This window comes from Loa loa (genome assembly GCF_000183805.2).
Source record: "Loa loa unplaced genomic scaffold supercont3.249, whole genome shotgun sequence".
Taxonomy (NCBI): Eukaryota; Metazoa; Nematoda; class Chromadorea; order Rhabditida; family Onchocercidae; genus Loa; species Loa loa.
In genome coordinates this window covers 26,651-49,227 of record NW_018108429.1, presented here as the reverse complement: position 1 = coordinate 49,227, position 22,577 = coordinate 26,651, and the positions used below count along the sequence as shown (strand labels likewise).

Here is a 22,577-nt window from a genome sequence, read left to right as displayed (position 1 = left end):
TGTATTGAGCTCAATTCGCATTCTGACATAAAAATAGTCCAAAAATGTAATCGAAACTTCACCCAGTAAATTGTAATAAATTGCTGTCAGCTGTAACTGATAGCAAAATTAAAACTTATATATCAAAGAGGTTTGCTAGGTATGCAGAAAATACTGTCTACTGCTGGAAATCTATCACTTAATTTCCCCAATAATCACCAAACATCGTATTCCCAGATAACAATTATTCCACTGATGTCTCAGAACCTGGCTATATCAAATGATCATTAACCTGCCCTCTGACAAGTAAATTTAAGATTCATTTATTTAGTTATGATTTAACGCTCCAGTTTTCCCTTTTTCTTTTCTATATTCACCACTCAAGAATTATGTCTTTTTTTTGTCTTGAGAGTTAGTTGAAAATAAGACAAAATGAAGGAAATTATAATATAATTTCACGAAAAAAAAAAGAAAAACAAATAATCAAAATTCATCTTTAACCGTGGTATCAGCTATTAGTAATTCCGGAATATTAATATTACCATCTAAGCAATCACCCTCGATAATCGTATCATTGAAAACAATACCATTTTGTTCAACAATCTCATCAATTACTTCAATGTCTGTGACTGCTTTATCTTCCTCTTCCTCTTCGGTTGCTGAAGTATTACTTCCATCAATGTCAACTCCAAAATTTTCCTCGAGGTAGACAATGCTTCCATTCTTCTGCGTAGTTTTTTGAATTTGCCTTTCATCGACTTCAATATCACTAGCTCGGGCTTCACTTCTTATCTCCAGTTCATCGATGATTGGTTCCTTAAGCTCTTCAGCAATTTGTCGATTTGAAATACTATAATTTGTAGAAATAGCATACAATTTTAAAAAGATTAAGCGCATCACATTATTCAAAGCATCACTGAAATCCAAAAAAGAATGAAAAAAACTGCAGCTTGCATGAATATTCTGCGACCAGTGGTCTATGCATTCTAAGAACCACAGTTAACGAGCAGATGAAATAAATTAACGAAGAACTTATAGTACAAAGTACCAGATTTTTACAGTATAAATGTGTAACGTAAGGAAAATAAGTTACATCAATGCGCTTACTTGTGTTCATTGATAACAACATTTTGCTCATCATCACTTGGATCTTTAACTTCATCTAATGAACGTATTAGAGATCTGGAAAGAGGCGGCGATTTTGACCTCTCTATTTTCCGCCCCCTATCGCGATTTTTTCGAACACTGAACGAAGTCTTATATATTATTTTCAAATAAAATTTTAAAATGTTTCAATTACAAGAAGTTTAAAAAAGCGAAAAAGGACTAATAAAATCGAAACTTGGAAAGAATTAAAAATAAAAGAGAGAAATTTTACCTAGCAGATGATGAACTTGTGCTCCTACTATTTCTTGATCTTGCGCTGCTGTAATGATGTCGCGACCTAGAACGATGTCGTGATTTATGCGCTCGTCGTTTTGATCGTGAATGTGAACGACGCCTTGAACGTGATCGACGTCGCGGTGAACGCTCACGTCCAGACCTATGCGGTGAACGACTGCGGTAACTATAACAAAACAATGAATAAGTTAAAACTAACCGTATCTATTTCGTTATTAGAAACTATTTAATACATATTTTCGTCAAATTATATCAAAATCAGGAATAACTTTACCGGTTTCGAACACGATATGAACTATAGGAATCTCTTGCACGCATTTCTGTTTTTGCTGAAAAACTTGAAGTTTTATCTACTAATAAAATAATAAAATAATACTAATAATAAAATAATTAATTTGGAAATGTTTAGCGCATAAGGATGTTATGTCAAGGTATGGACATGGAATGGAGACAATTTAGAAGAAATTATGTTACTCAAATTCCCTCACCCCTTTCCTTTCTAATCCTTTTTTTTGCCACCCTCCTGTCTCACGAAATTCCAAATGAAAGTGGTAGTGGATGAATAATGCCTTCCTACAGCAAAATATTTTCGCCAGAGTTTCAAGAAATAACTGCTGTATGTTACCCTCCAATGACCAGAGAATCAGAAAGGCCAACAATCTAATGAATAAATGGATTAATGATTTGCATCGCAAAAAAAAAGAAAAAGAAAAAAGAGCTCAAAATATAGAAGTTACACTAGCATTAGCAAGAAATGTTTGCAATAGATAAGAATTGCATAATCGTAATCAGATCAAAAACGAAAAATAACAATAACTGACGGATAAATCATTCAGTTACCTGAACACTTTTATAAAAAGGAAAATTTTTAAATCAAGCAAGTCAAGTTGAAAAGGAAGAAAATTAGTTCTAATAATAATGAGCAGTACTTTTTCGTTGTCCTTCAGCCCATTCAACCTCTATAGGTCTTCCCAAAATGCTTGCGCCATTTAACTTCCTCAAAGCATCTTCTGCATCCCGTGTAAATTCAAATCTGTAATTTGCTCGTATGAAACAAAAAGCCTTTCACATCAATAATAGTGACGAAATGATGAATACTATTGAAAACAAACTAAAAATTGGACATGAGTTTAAGATCGCTAAAATGTACAACTACAAACTATGCGAAAACTTACCAAAAATACACCTTAAATACGAGAACTTTTTAGTACGACCAAAAGTATGGAAAGGGGTGGTTTCTTGTATCATAAAAATTGGTAGTAGTAATGAAATTGGTAGAGGTAGCATAATAGCAATAGGAAAAGCATCGGCAGTAGCAATAGCAGAATTCATACCCAGTGAATATATTTTACCCCACTGTGTATCGTCATCACCGGCATAACCAATCTATACCACCCATATTTGAGTTCCCAGTAGTTAACTTTAACCTCCTTGTTACTCAACCAATACCCAACACTTGAACTTGAAGATTTGCTTGATAATTAGTACTTGAGATACCAGAAACAGAGAAAGCTTGCACCTTTCCAACTCCACCTACTTGAAAAAAAAAAGTGTGAATTTGATATCAAAAAAAGGAGGTGGAAAAAAAAAGTAGGTACAACTTTTTTTCTGCCTCTAAAACAAATCAATTAAAAAATTGGATTATATTGATATTTTTAAAAACATTTGAATCCATTACAAGCACTTACTTTACGTATGCAAAACCCCGTGATTCACGTGTGTAATAATCCAGGGGAATATAGACATCACGAACAGGTCCCATTCGTTCGAACAACGCACGTAAATCATCAGGCCTAGAAAACAAACGCATAAATCATCACATTTTAATGTTGTTTCGTGTAAATCGCAAAGATTGAAAACTTATCATACATAAGTCAGCAGGCCAAGAATTCTTCAAGAACATTTACGAACAAGCCATGTGAATTGGCTTCACCCTTTTACCAACAATCTCAATTGAAAATTTACATATTTTATGACCGAAATGCTAAAAAAAAAGAGAGTAGTTTGGATATACCACACAATAAACCCAAACGAAAAAGAACTACTTGTTTGTATAATTTGATTTCTTTACCATTATTATCAACAGAGGATTAATTCTTTTTTGTTTCTCTTTCTCCCCCCCCCCCCTTCTCTCTTAACATTTAATCAAGTTGTTGCCATAATACTTCAAATTTTCCGAAAACGAATAAATAAACAAGTCAGTTAATTAAGAAGAAATAAAAAATAAAGGAACAGACGAACAAATTTTCCTAAAATCTCTCAAAAAACTACATTTCTCAAAATTCTCTAATTACTTATAATTAAAACTATACAAAATATATCTAAACGTAAAAACAATAATACGGAATAAGATTTTTGAAAAAAAGTTAAAGATCATATTCAAAAAATGAAAATTAAATAAATTTCAAAAAGTCTTACAAATTTGTTTATGAAATAAAAATTCATACCGAGCGGAATAATGTACCTGTCGTACATACAGCGTTGGTATTTCATCATCCCGATATCTACCACTACGACCGCTCATATCGGGAGACTGAAACTAAAGAAGTAAACGGAACCGGTTCAACCGAAAACTCCATCATTTAAATACCCCAAATAAACTTACCAAGCAAATGTTCCCGTGCTACTTCAGAAAATTGGACGGAAACAAAAGAGCCTAGCAGCATTTTATGGCCTCAACAAGTTGTAAGAATGTAGTTGTTTCGGAATACGGTGGCTATGGTATAAGTTAACAATTTACATTACATTTGATTGCCATTTCAGTGTAAGCGTTTTTCCATTTCCGGAAATCTTGGCCGTTAATTTTTGAGTGGTTTTCCGTTTCCGGAAATTTAGACCGTTTGATCTTGATTGATTTTCCGTTTCCGGAAATCTGGATCTTTTAATTCTGAATGACTAATTAAATTTCAGTTTCCTGAAATTTGGGTTGTTTAATTTTGACTATATGGGAATAATAAAAAAAAAGGTAATTGCAATTAGGAAATAACAATCGTAGCAAGGAGATAATGATAACGAATAACTGAAATTTAATTAAGCAAGAATAATATGTTATGGAATAGTTGAAAGAAATGTAAAGAATAAAATGAATACTTTTTTCTAATGTTTATTTTAAATGTTATAAATTAATTAAACCTAGGTATTACAGTTCTGATAAGAAAATATTGTTATTTTTTAATTACACATTTTAGATTATAATAAATCATAACCGACAACATAAAGAATGATAGATCCGAATGGTGCAACAACAGATGATGTTGATGATGATTATATGTCCGATACATATACAGCTCTGGATGTACGACCTGGTTTGTTTTATATTTCGATGTGTATAAAAACGATTAAGATAAATTCATGGGGACAATGGAATTAGTTGAGGATTTCCTAATACGTTTAATTTTCATCCTTTGATTTAAACGAGGAGTTGAAATTCAAAGCATAAAAATATCAGAATTTGTTTTCTATACACGGAAAAGTAGAAATAATCAATGATGTTTAGAAAATTATAGTTTATTTTAAAAGGAATCTTATTTAAGCTTGGAAATAAAACAAGCATAGAAGGAAAAGCTATGATTATACTACTATCTTATCCATATATTGTAAGTAAATTAAAACATCAATATATTAGATACATTTAGTCAATATTCAGTTGGTTAGAATTGAGAATGAAACTTTAAAGTGTGGAGTAATATAAAATAAGGGAGAAGTTTTCTCAGAAATCATAATTTCATTTATTTATTTCTCGTTTATTTTTCATTTTATCTTCTTTTATTTCAGGAATTGCCAGAACTCAAACGCAATGGCGACATTTGAAAGCAGAAGCGAAACGGGTGGAAAATATTGAACGTTTGCGGAATCTTCCAAAACGTTCGGAAATGGAGAAAAAGATGCGGGATGATGCACTGGCAAAGCCTGTTAGCGAGAATTCGAAAGGATTCTTGTTGCTTTCCAAAATGGGTTACAGACCAGGGATGAGTTTAGGCGTAGAAAAAGAAGGTATTAAATATGGCAGTTTTTTTTTTTTTTTGAAAGAGATGGTAAATCAATGCATGAAATTTTTTAACAAAACGTAGCATTGCTAACACATCGATTTTTGTAGCTTCGAAAGACAACAAAAGAATGTGCTTTCAATATTGTTTGAAATGACAAAGTCGTATTTTTTTTTTCATGAAAGAATTAATGAAATTCAGGTTGCAGTGAAGGGATCAAAGTGCCCATTGCATTGGAGCTGAAAACTAATCGTACAGGATTAGGGCATGATGCGGAAGAGCATGAAAAACAAAGACAACGCATGGATCTTTATCAAAGAGCTGTACTGGAAAGGGCGAAAGCTAATGTTAATTTGTTGGGAATTTCAAATCTTAAATATAAAATTAAAGACAAAGTTTTTGGACTATCATTACTTTATTAATCACTCTAATGACTTCTCGTGTCACCATTAATTGGTGATATAACATCACGAATTCCAATTTGCTGAACTGAACTTGGTTTCAGGATGTACTTATCGATGATTTTTCTATTAGGAAACGCTGGGCAGCGCGTATGAAACAGCTATCGAAGGATTTGAAGGAAAGTCGGAAAGTATGTCAGGAATTAGATGCCAGGTGAGGATAAACTACATTACTTGTTTTCTTCCTGATAAAATAAATCTGTTGTTCAGCTCTTTTTCTGTCAACTTCAGAAGTGGTTTGGAACTTCCTACATCTAGTCATTTTTGGCCAATATATAAAGTATCGAAGGAGGATAACACGCCTTCATTGAAAAAAACAAGAATTGAAGAATCGACGTGCATTACGGAATGTTTCACTTATTTTAATGGAAAAGTGGCACCTGATGATCTGAACACTAATGAGTTACTGGAAAATGAAATTACAGAATGGTATATTATTTTTGAAATTCTTCTTGAAGAACAGAGAATAGAACAAAACGAGTAAATAGAACAAATGAAAAAATGCCATTTATCACTTTGCTCAACTAATCGGTGATCAATTAGATAATGATAAATTTATTATTCAGTCGACAGCTAAGTGATTGAATAATTTAATTTTTTATTAGTTGAAATGTAACTGATATAATTGTATCCACTATCAACTAATGTAATATGTTGATACTTCGCATGAAACATTAAGATTTGTTATCTTTCATAACTTTTTTTATAAACAAGTGTAATATACTTGTCTATTATGAATACAATTTAAAGTTTGTTTTTAGTAGTTGGAATCTTTCTGCTGGGTTGTAGTATTCTCCATTGATATTATCCATGCTACGAATAAAGTTCAAACTTCAGATTGAAACATCACGGCTACAAAACTTTATATTAGCCAAACTTTGTATTAACCAAAGTTTGTATCGGTCTAAAACATTTTTAATAAGTTTACCGAAGATGAAAATTGGTGAAGTATGTGATATTTAAGATGTACATGTGATTAAAATTGACTGCTTGTAATTTAAATTGATTGTTCAAATTTGAACTGAATTTACTTCAAACCACTGTAGATTTGGAACATTTGAACTGCTTACAGTATTACAGGTTAATAGCGCTAACGAAGTATCTCCGTGCTGCCCACTGCTATTGTATTTGGTGTGGAGCTCAGTATGATTCAAAGGAAGAATTAGAAAATAGCTGTCCAGGAAAGACGAGAGAAGAGCATGAAGATTATGATGAAGATAGTTAGAGATATTGTTATATTTTTTCATTCTTCCAGAGAGTTTTATTCCAGAGGTTTTGTTCGTGACACTTAGGTTGCAATCGCATATTATCTATAATTCAAGTCTACATGATAAATACACTATAGATTGATTCATCTTCTGATTCTAGTAATAAAACGATAAGTGAATATTGGTGTGTCTTTTTTGTTTTACCTGTCGAGAATTGATAATATTTTCTGGTTTACATAAAACATGCAAAATTTGTATTACGCTGATTACTTATGTCTTTTTTTTAACTACAGTATTTTTTTTTTTTTTACATTTTTTTTTGTGGTTACTTCGCATGTAACATTGAGAGATATTATATTTCATAGATATTATATTGAGAGATATTATATTTCATTTTTTAATAAATAAATGTAATATACATATCTCTCTTCTGTTTGTTTTTAGTCTGAATATTGGCGCAGCATTCCATCTAAAAGGTTATTGCTATATTTTGGATCACTCGTATGGTAAATGATGAACGTTAATGATATTTACATTATTAAAATATTATTAGGAAATAGGAATTTTTGTTTCCTGTCAGAAACACTGCTTAAGCAAGGAAGTGGTTTTTAGGGAACTGAAGTATATTTCTTTCTAATTGACTCTAACTAAATCTTTTTGTTTTGGTTGAAACCTTTTTTCGGGTCAACGGTAGATACTTAAATGGGATGTTAGAGTATGCTCCAATATTTGGTGACAAAGAGCTGGAGGGTTAAAACGAGACGAAAATACAAATATTTTAATGTATTTTTAACTTATAGATTTTTCAAGTCTGCTTTACTGGAAATCTGAAGAATGTCTCTAAAAATTCTTGTTTGTGGTGATGTAAACGGGCAGTTTGATTCATTGCTGAAACGAGTGAATGCCGTCAACAAAAAAGTAAGCTTTTGTAGAACTATCGTAAAACGTATTGTTTACCGTATTGTCTTATCCAAATTATTTCTTTTACCCTTCAACCATATTTTAATAAGTGAAAGTGATTCTTATGGGTCGGTTGGGTAACAAAAAATTATGATATCCTCGGGTACAGACAATATCTTATTTTTCATAACCTGTTTTTGTTTGGTGGTTTTTAGTACGATTAGTTTGCGAAAAATGTCATTGAGCGACTTTCAACTTAAAAAAAAGAAAAAAAATGAAAACTCAAGCACTTTTTCAGTGGAACTGATCTATATATGAAGTATAAGAAAAACTTTAGGATAAGTTGGTGATAATTGCAATTGAATTAGTAAGTCCTTGAGAATATGAGTGCATCTTTCCTTTTTGATATATGAACAACAGAAGTGAGCGGAAAGGACCAAAAATATTTGGGTAATTGCAACTTTATCATTACTTTTCAAACAAATTTACAATGAAGAATGACGCTTAGAATTATTTGATTTAATTGTAGAATGGCCCATTTGATATGCTTTTTTGTGTTGGCGAATTTTTCGGTCCGGATAAGGAATCAAACGAACGAATCATTAATGGTGTTGTCAAAATGCCCATTTCTACATATGTCTTAGGTTTTTTTGCAGTTTTTTTTTCTTTTTATAATTCTAAATTTTCAATTTCTAATAATTATTACTAATTACAGCTCAATCAGGAATTGGTTAAATAATTGCCACCGGGAATATCTTTAGGACTTTTATCTGTTGACCATAACTAACATAAGTTGGTACTAAAGTAGTATTTACGTATTTCTACTTTTTTCTACTAGACCACCGGTGGGCAAAGAATAAACGAGAAATTAATTTTAATAATTTCCTTAAATCACTGGTAAATTTGGTTTCCTATCGACAAGTAAAATTCATGGAAAAAGAATGTAGATAAGAAATCATTTTCGATTTGAATTCAGTGGTTTCAAAGAAATATCAATGTGCAAAATAGAGGTGAAGGTTTAGAATTAAGAGGTTGAACTTTAGATTTAAAGTTGAAATTGCGGAAGCTTCATGATGAATTTTGTCCAAAAACTACTAAATTATAAATAGGATCATGCTGCCCGTCGACATCGCGATTTTATCCGGAAGATGGTGTCGAATTCTTTGCAAATCTAACATACCTTGGGAAAAGAGGTATATTGAATACAGCAGGTGGTCTTCAAGTAGCATACGTAAGTGGAATTGAGGGCACACAAGGTTTGCCTTTCCAGGTAACATTTTCTAAAATTTAATTTGAGAATCTTTTAAGGTAATTTGAGAATTTGAAAGGCCGAGACCTATTCGTTTTCCTTTCAGGTAAATTTTTTATCCACTTATTTGGTTTTAATTGTTTGAGGAGTTTATTATTGAAGTAATTAAATAGTTTATGGCATTTATCACTTTTTTCAGTTCGACCAGAACGATGTTACGGAATTGCTAAAGTATGTGAAAGCGAGTACTGGATATGTGGGACTCGATCTTTTGCTTACATCCATGTGGCCTGCTGGGGTACCAGTTCATATTACTTCTTGTTATGCAGTTCTTCAGTCTTGATGGTTATCGAAATAGGTTTTTAGCTCTGTCAAGTTTCAGGTTTCAAAATTTTCGACAAATTGTCCGAAAAAAGATGTTGAAGGAAGTTGCATTTTATCACAACTTGCAGCAGGCTTAAAACCCCGTTATCATTTTGCTGGGATGGGTACACATTACGAAAGAACACCATACAGGTTTAATTTTCTTTTCAAGCCTTAAAACTGAATTGATATGATTTCTTAATTTACTTGCCATCCATCTCTTCATGTTCGGAAGTTTATTCTATCCTTTTTTTGTACTCTTGAAATTGCTACGTAAATTACCACGTAAACAAGTAGTAACAATAAAGTACTCTGAAACTATTTAGGACATTCAGAATTTTAAGAGAAACATTTAGATTAGTGGTTCCCAATTTTTTTCTGTCCAGGGACCACTTTGGCTTTTTTATTTGTGGTGGGGACCACAAGGTTCAAAAATAATGCATTGTTAATTTGAAAATAAGCTTTAATCAAAATTTTTAGCATAATAGTCAAACAAGAGTAATATTATATTATAGAAAAAGAACCCCGACCTGTTTTCCACTCACCGCGCCGCAGTCCTCGCGGGACCATACTTTAGTTCTGACAGGACATTGGTTGGAAACCACTATTCTAAATAGGAAAAAAAAATTCCAGGAATCATCGAGTCTTACAGGAAGCCGCTCAGCATGTTACACGTTTCATTGGTTTAGCTCCAGTAATTAATCCGGAGAAGGAAAAGTGGCTATATGCTTTCTCAATAACACCTATGCGAAAATTATCAAGAGTTGAACTTACAGCACAACCAAATAATGCTACCGAGTTTCCATATATGGAGATCCTGGCGCGAATGATCTTAGAGTAACATCTTAGAGTATGATCTTAGAGTATTGATTATCATAGCAAGTGCACTAAGTTGATAACGAACCACATTCTCCAATATTTGTGTCAAATTTAGTAACGACTAGAAACTTGAAACTTGTAAAAATTTTATTTAGCGAAAGAGAAAAGAAGAAACAACAGGATTTCAAGGAACAATATTTCTTTGATATGTCAGATGAAGTTGAGGATAATGTTGATCATGGCGGTAAACGACGGAAAAAAGATGGTACGTTTAAGAGAAGAACTGCATACTTTCCACTCGTCTTGAGATTAAAACAGAATTTTCGCCCTACTAAAATTTAAAAATGGCATCTTTGTAAAATCTCAGCTTTCCTTTTAGTAGGAAAAGTTCAGAACACTTTAAATTATGGATGCAAATATCATCGGAGCAGAAAGCAAATTTTCCGGATACAATTTTCATAATTTTAAAAGGACTTTCGCGGTGTTTATTACCAAAATATCCCTGATTTTAATTCATTCGTCGTTTACTAAAAAATTTGATGTTGCCAAATTCTTAGAATCTTCCTCTCGAGAGCCACGTGTCCAACAGCCTTGCTGGTTCTGTCTGTCAAACGTGGATGTAGAGCAGTATCTAGTAATATCTGTAGCCGATGAGTGTTATTTAGCTATGCCAAAAGGTCCACTGGTAGATGATCATGTAATGATTTTGTCAATTGGTTAGTTTTCCTTCTTTTCTTTTTTTAATTGAACTACAGTAATACAGTAATTCTACATATTGTTCCTACATATTGTTTACATATTGTAACTACAGTAATTCTACATATTGTTCCAGAAAATTTTTTCTTCGAATTACTTGAAATCAAACTCTCTTTCTTAAACTTGCTAATAGTTCGATTACTTAATAGCACAGTAATGTGCTTTACTCTATAGGTCATATACAGTCAGTTGTGGCGGCTCCACAAGCAGTTAGAGATGACATCAAAAAATACAAAGATGCGTTAACATTAATGTTCAACAAACAAGGCAAATTACCGGTGTTTTTCGAACGGAATTATAAAACACAGCATCTGCAGGTTCATTTTTCTCTAATTCGAGCTCTTCCTCATTTTCTTCCAAGTAGTAAACCCGTGCTTTCTGAAACCATGCTATTTCAGTCCTTGGATTCATACTTTGCAAACACATTACTTAATTTGGGTTACACTATCTATTCCATTTCTTTGCCATTATTGTATCTTTCTTCCGCTTCCATAAACTTCGGTTATAATGATTATCAAAGCGTATTACAGGTGCAAGTTGTACCGATCCCGAAAACTTGTTCAAAGGCTTTGCGGAATTCATTTCTGAATGCTGCACAAATAAAAAACATAGAAATGGTATTCCTCGGAGAGGACGAAGAGGTAAACTTCCTAGTATTTTTGAAATCAGTTCTTTTCTTTGTTTTTTTATTTTCTGCAAAAATATTCCTAATGTATGTTTTCCAGATTTGGGATACAGTAAATGAAGGTTGTCCATATTTTCTTGTTGAGCTTCCAGATGGTAACCGACTTTACTCGTTAAAAATGGCCAATTTCCCATTGCAATTTGGACGAGAAGTAAGTATATCCAATATTATGGATATGTTAAGCCATTGACTTTCTAAGTTCCACTGTGTATTGCTCCCAATGCACTTGAATTTGTTGACTGAAAAACACTTGAGACAAAGTTAGAGTCGTCCTTCAAAAACTTTAGAAACTTTTTCGGAGATTTTTACTTAGAATGAACTCCACCCTATATCTACAAAAGCTGAATTATAGGTACTGGCAGGACCAGCATTGTTGGACTGTGAAGAAAAAACTGATTGGCGTCATTGTGAGTTGGAGAAAAGTGAACAAACAAAACTGGTGGATAATTTGAAACAGATCTTCAAACCATATGATTTCACAGATGTTGATGATGAATAATGTTTGGTTAGCCCATAAAAAATATAAATGTTAAATTTTGAAAATTCATTTAATGTTGACTTTATTTTTTATCACTGCGAACAGCAATCAGTAAATGTTTGCACATCTCACTTCCGCTGGAGAAATAATGCCCTTTATTACGCTAATTTATGATCTCCATGAGCGAACTGTATTACTGAAACACGTACCAGTACCGATAAAACCATAATAAACGATTGAAAATTCTGGTACTAAGCAAACAAGGGACTAGAATTTTTGGATCATATTGACTTTAAATTTTACTAATTTTAAAGCCAATGTTAATGTCATTATACAACCATCTAACAGATTTTGAGTGACCAATATATTATCATTTACTTGATTTCTGGTAACTTTCAAGATTACCATAATTAATACTCCGTTTAATGTAGTCCTTGGAATTGCACAATGCCATGCTGGATGAAAATTCTAGTCCTGTTCGAAAATTCCAAAAAAAGTATAAATAACAATAAGTTTGACCTAACCGAAACCTAAATAAATCCTATGAAGTCATAAAATCAATTCTCACTCATGTCCCCAATCGGTATAACTTTCAGAAGCTACTTCAAGAAATAAAATTCATACTTAGAACATTCGAATACAAGTTTACTCAAAAAACAAGTATAAACAACAATAAACTGATCTAACCGAAACCTAAATCCTATGAAGTCATGGAATTAATATTTCATTCATGTCTCCAGTCGGTACCACTTTCAGGGGCTACTTCAAGCGCGGGTCTCGGTATATACGAAGCAGGTTTGTGTAACTGTACAAGCAATACCTTAAAAAAAAATCATAAATATAGGATTGAGGTCAGTAGTTACTTCTTCCCTGCAATTTTGAACAGTATAGAATCTTATCAAATTAAACCAGAAAGAAGAAATGCTTAACATTTATAAATTATGTTTTGTGTAATTTTCATTTTTGCCTCCTAAAAAAATTTAGGAACCCATATTCACCTGTGCCATCATTAACCATTTCTTCTTTTTGACGTACGATTGAAATTTGATCTTCAACTTATTCCAGCCATTGATCAGCGAAGTCACATAAATGAAACCCTTCGGGTTATTGGTAAGCGGTTCCACCGCGGCATCATTCATTTGCACATCGTCGAACGGACTTTCACCCCACATTCGTACACGCCACTATAATTTTTCAGTTAAAAGTTTTAAAATTTTTAACTTGAAATATTTGCGACAAGCAACAAGTCAGATCTGATGTGGATTAAGAACGAAATTTTGGACCACCAACTATTGCACAAATTAGTATTTCCACGTTAACTTTTGCTAATCCAATACTTATTCTAGCAAAACATTTCCGCGGTTTATAGGAAATCGAAAACCAATGATTTTATGAAATTGTAAAAATGACAAATGATTTACACATCTTCGAACATCAAGACATATGTGGAAGGTTCTAAATTAAAAATTAGATCATTGTTATCTAACGAAGTGATGTAATCGTTAAATAATCAATAATTTTAAAAATTTAGGAAAGATAAGCAAAAATGCTTAGTACATATCGTGCGCTACGATAATCGAAGACGGCAAGTAATATCATATAAGCGTAGCGATCATTGGGAAACTGGAACGTTTCATGATTAAAACCAATTTCAGTGGTCCAATTCGTCGATTCAAATCCCCACATTGCTCGGACAGATACCGGAAGAAGGATTCGTTTCACTGTTATGTCTCTGGAAAATTGTGGAAATCATTTGTATAGACTAGTTTTCAGTAAGCCCGAAGTCTTTTTGTTTTGAAAAAATTGATGTGCTGCGCACAAAACTGAAGCTAAATTAGCAATAGCATGTGCTTATAAAAGCATGAGGTTATATGTCATTAATGGATTTATATCGTAAAATAAATGAAAATTTTCTTTTTTTCTGAATTAAAATTTCATTTTATTTCAAATGACAGCGAAAAGACAAATCAATAAAGGTAATCTAGCGAGTGATACAGTAAATTTGTTTAAAAATGAAAAAATGACAATCAGAACTCTAGGAGGTTACCGAATAACCGAGTGAGAACTGCATGTCTCATAGGTTTTCCGATAATATCAAAGAGTAGGTGAATAAATCATGCAGCTCACAAGCATGCATCTTCAATAGAGCTGTTTCAAATCGGTTCAGTAGACAGAGAAATATGTAGATAGAGATGATGAACTTTTACGAAAATTCATAAAAGAGAAAGTTTCCATATCAAAACCTCGCTCTGCCCAGTTTCCAATTTTGGAAGATATCCTATTAAAAATCGTCATATCGTATTAATTAGTTAATGTTTTTTTTTCTTTTCTTTTCAAATCTCGTCAAACCTACAGTTTGAATATTAAAAAACTTCCCATATTTCACGTACTCACTGTGTACAAATCTGCAGAAAATGTGACTCAATTTTGATAAAAATTCCAAACTCTCGTAATATTCAAAAACCTACAAAACTTAGAAAGTAGAAAAAACGACAAAAAAAACTGAATTTACTACATCTTTTCCTGTCTCTTTTCATACCTATTTTCCTCACTAGTATCGTTGAATGGTAAATTAAAGGACTCCGTCTAGATAATATATAACGGAGTAACGACTAGACTTACAGCTCAATTTATACTGGAAAATCCTCGTTTTTTTCTTCCCCCCCCCCTCCCTCCCTCTTGACATCAATTCTGAATGGAATTTAGGAATTCTTCAAATCTTTTTTTTTCTTTAACGAAATAAATGCTTGAAAATTAAGCTAAAACATAAAAAATGATATGGAAAATAGCAAGAAAACAATAATAAACATCGGTAGATCTAAGCAAAAGTTGGAATAATTTATTTGGGAGGAGAAAAAATCGATGGAAAATTAGGAAGACAGATGGAAGGAAAAATTACTCTATGAAAAATTTCGCATGAAGATATAGTCCATCATCTAATGACATGCATACATTTACAAATTAATTAATTTTACTAAACGACAAAAAGTTGCAAATTTCTCTTAATATAACTTCTTAAAAAGGAAAGGGAATGGAACCAATAGAAATAAGTAAACCTTATTTATATTTTAAGTCACTCCATACGACTATCGTTAAAAGAGAACGAGAAAAAAAAAAGCATTCCTCTATCCAACGAGGTGAAAAATTTATTTTTGCGCCATTTTATCAAGTTTTGAAATATTGTGTATATTTTTCTTGTCCTGTTGTACCCTAAAATATCTCCTCATTTAATACCAACCATATGCGCATGTATACATATGTGTATGTGTGCACGCATACATGCACATGCACGCTCTATGTATGAAGCTACTATAATGTACACCATCAACTATTTATCACCTCTTTCCTCATTTTCAGAATTAGCTAATTCATTCCACAAAAAGCTAGTTGAGTAGAGTATAGACTATTCCAGTCTTTCTTCATCTCTCTTTGACAACTATTTGATTTATCAGTACTACTTTAATGATGGTGGTTGATCTGTAATTGTTTGAAATAAGAGAACTGAAATCTACCATCACATAGTACTTTTCAGCTTCGAATAAAGAAATCATCCATGCTCCTAATAAGAAAATCAGACGAAGAGACATCCGTCGATGGATGGCATGTGCTATTTCGAATGATCTCATGCTTACGACTCAGTTGTTATTTATAGTATAAAGCTAAAAGTTAGCGGCGACAAATTTCTTGCTCTCAGCCATATTTATTATAACCTTGTAGATGTACCTAAAAAGATCAAAGATCAAAAGTGAAAATTCGCACAATTTCGTTTTTCCTGAATAAATTTTAAGTAAATATAATCTATCTATAACACTTGCAAAATATCGATATATCCATAAAATCCTTGATAAAGAAAACAGCGAAATATGTCTTCCTGCATTACTACCATTTTCGTAATATCAAATTGAAATAGAACTAGGTGACAAAGAACTTCTGCAATAATAACGGATTACTTATTAAATTCTTCAACTTACTATGTACTACATTTATTGATTACAACCAGAAAATCGATCAACAATTCAAAAATTAATTTGTTGACCTCTCTAAAGGAAGGTCATTACAGGTTTTCTGTTAAAGCCCTGATTTTGCCATTCGTTATATCAAATTTTTTGAATTTCAAAAGTATGATGAAATACATCCATTTCCTCATCCAACCCTTTCGCCATGTTCTTCTAGCTAAATCTAATGATTTTTTGTTCCCTTCATCATCATCCAACAAAACACTTTGATTGTGTCGTCGCACCGTATACTTGATTGATTATTGGAAACAGAGTAAATGTCTCGAAGGATGACGTGGAAAACTACATTCCGTAAATTCTCTGAATGTGAAATAAGCCTCTAAGACCAATCAATAACGTCGCACCATTTGCGATTATTTCGAAACCTTCTAATTGAATGTTTAAATTGTAGTTATCTTCTTTTACATAAGCTGAATAATCGACTTCCAAATACTTTCTTAAGAATTTGAAAGTTGATTAATCAAAGCGAAACTTCAAAGTTTGAATTCATTTGACTTTTACATAACATATTGAATATAATGTGAATAGGATAAAAAAATAATTATAAAAATTACTCGATGTTTTAAAATGTTATTTTGAAAACCAGTTTATTGTCCAATGACGTGCACCTCTCCCTCGAACTTCTGTTTGTTGCGATGAAATAAATGTCAGTCTTTGGAGAAATGAACCTTTTTCCATACGTTCCTATCTTTTCTCATTTCTTCTTTACCTTTTCTGTCATAACGAAACTATATTACAGCTTTGTTTTTTCGAGTCGTCGGAAAAACCCAATAATGAGTGAAAGTAATTCCAAAAGTCCATACGTTTAATACTGTTTAGTAACTTACACCAAAGTTTTCATCCTTGCTTCATCAAAAGCCTCTGAAAGGCGCTGCTGATGGTCGATAAGATTTGGCAGATATCTTAAAATGAATGGAAAATGAAATTCGATAAAGGAGAATAAAAAGTCATTAACAGATTCGAAACAACGAGAAGTCTTTTTCCATTTTCTCGCTAAAGTTTTCGAAACTTCAAAACTCGAAATTCCTTTGAACTCGGAATTCTGAGACCCGACAAAAACAAAAAACTTATTCGGTTTAAATGTATATCAGATCACCTGTTTCGCAGTGGTGTCATTTTCTTGATCACTTCATTAACATCAGCACCATATTCAAGAAGTAGATAAATCGTTTTCGTCACTTCGAAATTCGGTGCACGAGGAGTAAGAACTGCTAAGTGCAAGGGTGTTTTCTTGTCCTTATCTTCAGTATTTACTGGTGATCTGAACATTTTTATATAAAACTTGAGTGAAAGATAACCTCATTACTACCGGGATCTAAAGATGTATTAAGAGTAGCTATTCTAACTCTATCTCAAATCAAATCATGGCCTAACAGTTATTGGTAAATTATTATTGGTGAATTTAACTTGTATTTATATTTAATTCAATTAGTGAATGAATTTAAATTATAAGGAACTAACACAATGCTTTTCAGTCCAGAATCAAGTTTCCATTTAGTTGTAAGCGTTCTAGTATAACGATGAGATGCATGGTCAAATTATTTCCCTCGCATAAAACTCTGCTAAAACTGACCTTAAATGCAGAAGGGTCTTAACCCGACACCAAAATTCGCAAGATATAGCAAAATGCAGCGGAATTCGTCCTCTTGTATCGTCCGGTATATCCAGCCGTGCACCGTCACGGACAATTTGCCGTAACATGTCATCAGTTTCATGAGCCGGACCGCAAGGCCTCTCGCATAACTGAAGAAAAGAAACTGTTCTATTTAATTTTCAAATTTCAACCAAACGATATTTATTGTTCGTCAAAATAATTATCTTACTTCAATTGCAACCGTTTTGCCACGATATTTCTGATTGAAATCAAAACCGCGCCTTTCTGGTACGCAACGACCCGTCCATCTGATAGCCGATAGTTGATTCGTTAAAACTGCGCTTCGAAACTGCTGCAAATTTTAAACTTTTGATTTGATTTCGGGCTGTAATGTCCGAAACGAAGGAATACGATGAACGGAATGCGCATGGCTTTTGACCTTTCCCACGTATCAACAACAACATTTGGATCATTATTCTACAGAGATCAACGGCACTTCTCTTCGCGGTTGCAACACAGCATCATCAGACGTAGTTCATGCACTAGTTCTTCGACAAGGTTAAAAGTGGCAAACTACCAACGTGAATATTTAAAAAAAAAAAAAAAAAAAGACACTCGATTTTGGCCTTTTAATCGTTAGTATAGCAGAAATTCAAATTATAAGTTTCAAACTACAAGTTCCAGCTCTACCTTCATTAACTATCAAATTCATAATCTGGGGAACAAAAATTTCAGTTCAGATCGTTCACCTCAAAAGTTTGTAGAGGTTTTTCGCGATTCTGTTGATGTCTGCGAATTGTAGCAATTTCAATAGCTGAAATCTCAGCATTTGTCATAGGTATCGGTAACTGTGGTGTTTCAAAGGTAAGCATTTCCAGCGCTGAAACATCTGGTTCCGGTTCATCCGACTCATCATCTGCAGGAAGCATGTGAGTGGTGTCATCTACATTTTGAAGTACCTGAGAACGTTCATACCTGATAAATTTGCATCTGTCCATAATTATTAAACCAAAAATCAAACAATTAAAAGTCTTTACTTGAGATAAAATGCAAGAGCAATTAAGTAAATTACTACTTTGCCTCACCCACAATTGAAGTCAAAGCAACATACGTCTTGCGTCCCTTCACTGGCATCTTGCGTTCCTTCACTGGCAGATACCCGTTTTTCAACAATGTCGTCAGTATTTGCCGAAGCTTTTCGTTTTTTGCCCTTAGTTAGTCTGCTGCTGCTCTCAGATATCTCACTACTATCCACCACAACCCTTCCACGTGAGGCGGTCGTTCGTTTTCCTTTGCTTCGTTTTGCCAACCCTCGACCACGAGACCTACCTCGATGGTTCCTACACGTATTTTCACGTACTGAATTCAACCTCTCTTCATCAGATATCGGTTCCATTTCATCCACTATCAAATTTGGCACTTCATCAGAGAATTCAGCACTTGCTGGTCGCACTTCAGAACTAGCCGGTAAATTGGCATCCTGCATCAGTTTTGTCGAAAATGTTTCGAGCAATGAACAAAATTTCAAAGGAGATTAGGCAAAATGAAAAAATTTTGAGAAATGAAATTTCGTAACACTTAAGAAAAAATCTAAAAAACGCGACTACATAAAAACAGGGAGTGCATGAGCCATTTCCATAAGATTATGCCCTGAACCTCATTTGAATGAAGTGGTGTGGATGCTTTCCTTCGTCTTCCACGTCCTCGGCTTCCTCCTCTTCCTCGCCCTGTACGCCTATTACTAGCGTTACGAACTGAAGGGTTACTTCTATTCACCGTAGATTCGTCATCTTCTGTGGATGTATCCGCCGCTACAATCTGTAAACCATTATCAGCACACTGCGACAGTAACAGTTCATCCGGGATTTCTGCTTTTGCTGCAACTGCTGATTCCGAAAACTTTAATGGCGAAGATTCTTCATCCTAAGAGAAATCAGATTAAGGCTTTGTTCTTACCAGTTGTTTCACCCAAAAATCTAGATTTCTGACTTTTATAGCGTTCTATAATCCCTTTCAGATATAGACTTTTATAGCGTTCTATAATCCTTTTTAGATAAGATTTCTATAGCGTTCGATAATCCTTTTAAAATAGTTTAAGACTATAATGACAGTTCAGGAAAATACCTCAGCTTTACCGACATCTGTCAACATTTTGCTTTCATCTTTGATAACACTACGCCGCCCATCATCGATTGATTTTTTCATATCTATGGATGTGCCACTTTTCTGGAAAGTTACAAGCCTCCCATTGAATCGCAAAGCACAAGTTATATTTCAAAAGAATTAATCAGTACACCCAAACATTTTAAATCCCATATTTCTACGAATATTCACATACATTTTCTAAGACACGGCTCTCGGTCAACCTAAGAGCCCTCAGACTATAAGACGATATCTACCTTTTTTCTTAGTATATAATCCATATTATCTGTCATTTATTGAGACAAAAAAAAAAAAAACCTTTCCACCTCGTCGTCTGCTACTGGTAGTTTGTTTTTTACAACATTCAGATGATAATGTTTCATTTATTGGAGAATTTTCTGTTTTCATAACAGTTTTCAGCTTATTTCTAGTAACGCGTCCTACATCCGGGGCAAGATTACACAGTAGCTAAAATGCAACAGAATTCAATGAAAATTAATCAGCGGGTAAAATAAACTTTACGATTGTTTGGTTAAAATCATGAATTTTTTCTAAAACGACTGCTTCTTGCCATGTCAAAGAGATATATTACATTAGAGGACAAGAAAATCCTAGTTTTGAGACTTAATATTAGATAAATGTTCAAGACTGAGCTAATTATGAAGAGGTCATCGTTCATCGAGCCTTAGTCGTGATTAATTGATGCGTCCATCTTTACATACTATGTTCCTTCATGCATTCCAAGATGCAGATATAGCACAGCAATTACTTTTTTTTTCAATTCCACCATTATTCCTCATACCAGTTGAAAGTAAAAGAACTATGCTTGGAATAAAGCAAAGGCACAAATTCATCATGAAACCTTTTCCGTTTCAGTTGGAATTCGATCTGGAATATAAAGACCTCCTAATTCACGATTTTCAACATCACCAAACCGATTCCATTCATCCGGTGTGAGGACTTCAACTGTTTCGTATTCCCAACGGGTATTAAGCGTATGTCGGCTATTTCGCTCGGCGCTATCTTCCTTAAATAATAATCGGACAGCGATTAATTGGGGAAGCTATGTAATCAGCTAATGGTGTCGAATGGCTCTTCAAGAAGACCCACAAACAAAGTACCGAATCAACATTTGTAATTAAAATGAGCAATTGAACTTACTAATATATCATTGCTTCTACTAGTTGATGGTTGCAAATGTTCTCCATTCTCATCATTTTTCGATTTTCGATTAACTTCATATTCAATTATTAACCGGTCACAACCATCCGTTAAATTCTCATATGGTTCCCATGTATCTTCACTTTCGGAGAAACCTTTCCATCGTACTTTATAGAGCTTTTCGCCGGTCTCACTCGTTTTGATCCCAACAATCTTTTCCACCTGCGAATCTATCACAAGTTAACAGTGAGAAAAAAAAAACAGAGTAAGAACCTTAACATTAGATGAATTAATAAAAATGAGTAGTTATAAGTGTCACACATCTGCAGGAACTAACATTAATGCAATTATGGATGCAAGCGTCCAAGATTATAACAATCACAGCTGTGGAACTGTCCCTATAGTAATTTATAAGTTCCATAATCATTCATATGGAAGTCAGGAATACGAAACAATTAATTACGATCAAAACAATCGTGAACAGTGGAAAAATGCTGTAGCATACGCAATCACAATAATTACGCTCAAATTTTACTACTTGACTACTTGAAACTTGTCATACCGCATAAGTTTCTCCAACAATTCTTGACTTTGTATCAAGTTGAACCAATTCTGCTTCATTCGTATTTAGCATTCCCACTCCAGAAACATTATCCATTACACTTTTCTCGTTATTCTACAAACAGTTACCGTATTAATCAGTACCTCGACCGGTACAAACAAGTCATTCAGCAGCAAAAGGTCGAATTTCAGACAACGTTTCTCAATCGCACACCACTCCGCAATCCCGCCCTTCTCCGTTCCATATCACTACCTTTGTATTTTACCTGCGCACTTCGACATCCTACCCACCTGAGGAGGCTGGCGGAAGAGAGTGGTGGGAGGGAAACGGTAGTTACAAAACGAAACTATATAATTTTAATCTCTCTTGTGTTACTTTGATAGAGACTCAAAGTAATTTTCAAATCTCATAAATTTTACAATAATCATTGCTGTTATTTATAGGATTTACGGTTGCATATTAGTGAGGTTAAATCTAATTTTTCCTTTCTAAAGGTAAATAGAATTCTGTATATTACTGCATACTAAGACAAAGGAAATAGAAAACAAACAATTTGTCTTGGTAGAATTTCACATTTTGAAATGTAAATAAGTATCATCTCATTCCTTCCCTAAAATTAATTACGATTCGATAAAATATTAACAGGAGGCCTTGATAACCCTAATGAATACATATACATATACTTTTAAAATGTTTTGAGCACCGCTATTGTAGTTTTTTAAGCAAAAACTTTAAAGGGTAAACTTCGTTCCTCTTTTTTGTTCATCTCATTTAGAGATATTTATTGATTTGGAAATGAGAAATCGATATGAGAAAA

The 22,577-nt window shown here is 33.3% G+C and overlaps 4 protein-coding genes across 5 annotated transcripts; 2 read left to right on the top strand and 2 right to left on the bottom strand.

Annotated features, from left to right (window-relative positions):
• Positions 1-358: 358 nt before the first annotated feature.
• Positions 359-4,053, bottom strand: LOAG_00933. 2 transcript variants are annotated; one of them, XM_020445597.1, is made up of 8 exons: positions 3,986-4,053; positions 3,828-3,919; positions 3,069-3,173; positions 2,310-2,413; positions 1,655-1,709; positions 1,358-1,546; positions 1,087-1,224; positions 359-829 (listed from the first exon to the last, which is right to left on the bottom strand). In XM_020445597.1, exons 2-8 carry the CDS (start codon positions 3,902-3,904, stop codon positions 463-465), a joined length of 1,035 nt encoding a protein of 344 aa, XP_020303962.1. In that variant the 5' UTR covers positions 3,905-3,919; positions 3,986-4,053; the 3' UTR covers positions 359-462. The 2 variants fall into 2 exon arrangements, with proteins under 2 accessions (XP_020303962.1, XP_020305316.1); XM_020445598.1 differs by lacking the exons at positions 3,828-3,919; positions 3,986-4,053 and having other exon boundaries at positions 3,069-3,230.
• Positions 4,054-4,562: 509 nt separating this feature from the next.
• LOAG_00932 (G-patch domain-containing protein) lies at positions 4,563-7,321 on the top strand. The gene is made up of 6 exons (XM_003136472.2): positions 4,563-4,685; positions 5,155-5,373; positions 5,568-5,713; positions 5,872-5,981; positions 6,059-6,256; positions 6,908-7,321. Exons 1-6 carry the CDS (start codon positions 4,601-4,603, stop codon positions 7,050-7,052), a joined length of 903 nt encoding a protein of 300 aa, XP_003136520.1. The 5' UTR covers positions 4,563-4,600; the 3' UTR covers positions 7,053-7,321.
• A 505-nt stretch (positions 7,322-7,826) lies between these two features.
• On the top strand, positions 7,827-12,520 carry LOAG_00931 (hypothetical protein). Its single transcript, XM_003136471.2, has 12 exons — positions 7,827-7,953; positions 8,465-8,579; positions 9,045-9,205; positions 9,384-9,482; positions 9,567-9,700; positions 10,181-10,384; positions 10,522-10,631; positions 10,924-11,082; positions 11,297-11,439; positions 11,653-11,763; positions 11,848-11,958; positions 12,160-12,520. The coding sequence occupies exons 1-12, from the start codon at positions 7,870-7,872 to the stop codon at positions 12,304-12,306; spliced, it is 1,578 nt and encodes a 525-aa protein (XP_003136519.1). The 5' UTR covers positions 7,827-7,869; the 3' UTR covers positions 12,307-12,520.
• A 451-nt stretch (positions 12,521-12,971) lies between these two features.
• LOAG_18291 (hypothetical protein) lies at positions 12,972-21,880 on the bottom strand. Its single transcript, XM_020450952.1, has 15 exons — positions 21,761-21,880; positions 21,199-21,420; positions 20,900-21,064; positions 20,356-20,505; positions 20,020-20,121; positions 19,552-19,818; positions 19,007-19,375; positions 18,645-18,854; positions 18,125-18,247; positions 17,875-18,044; positions 17,398-17,562; positions 17,129-17,203; positions 13,843-14,017; positions 13,284-13,469; positions 12,972-13,105 (listed from the first exon to the last, which is right to left on the bottom strand). Exons 1-15 carry the CDS (start codon positions 21,854-21,856, stop codon positions 13,010-13,012), a joined length of 2,571 nt encoding a protein of 856 aa, XP_020305315.1. The 5' UTR covers positions 21,857-21,880; the 3' UTR covers positions 12,972-13,009.
• Between the last annotated feature and the right edge of the window lie 697 nt (positions 21,881-22,577).

Coding starts and splice junctions, on each gene's coding strand:
- LOAG_00932 (XM_003136472.2), top strand. CDS start 4,601: ATGATAGATCCGAATGGTGCAACAACAGATGATGTTGATGATGATTAT. Junction 5,374..5,567: donor TTTAGGCGTAGAAAAAGAAG/GTATTAAATATG, acceptor AATGAAATTCAG/GTTGCAGTGAAGGGATCAAA. Junction 5,982..6,058: donor TGTCAGGAATTAGATGCCAG/GTGAGGATAAAC, acceptor TGTCAACTTCAG/AAGTGGTTTGGAACTTCCTA.
- LOAG_00933 (XM_020445597.1), bottom strand. CDS start 3,904: ATGAGCGGTCGTAGTGGTAGATATCGGGATGATGAAATACCAACGCTG. Junction 3,174..3,827: donor CAGGTACATTATTCCGCTCG/GTATGAATTTTT, acceptor TTTGTTTTCTAG/GCCTGATGATTTACGTGCGT. Junction 2,414..3,068: donor CGGGGTTTTGCATACGTAAA/GTAAGTGCTTGT, acceptor AGCAAATTACAG/ATTTGAATTTACACGGGATG.
- LOAG_00931 (XM_003136471.2), top strand. CDS start 7,870: ATGTCTCTAAAAATTCTTGTTTGTGGTGATGTAAACGGGCAGTTTGAT. Junction 9,206..9,383: donor CACAAGGTTTGCCTTTCCAG/GTAACATTTTCT, acceptor CACTTTTTTCAG/TTCGACCAGAACGATGTTAC. Junction 10,385..10,521: donor CTGGCGCGAATGATCTTAGA/GTAACATCTTAG, acceptor AATTTTATTTAG/CGAAAGAGAAAAGAAGAAAC.
- LOAG_18291 (XM_020450952.1), bottom strand. CDS start 21,856: ATGGATAATGTTTCTGGAGTGGGAATGCTAAATACGAATGAAGCAGAA. Junction 20,122..20,355: donor GCAGACGACGAGGTGGAAAG/GTTTTTTTTTTT, acceptor GTAACTTTCCAG/AAAAGTGGCACATCCATAGA. Junction 19,819..20,019: donor CAGATGTCGGTAAAGCTGAG/GTATTTTCCTGA, acceptor GATTTCTCTTAG/GATGAAGAATCTTCGCCATT.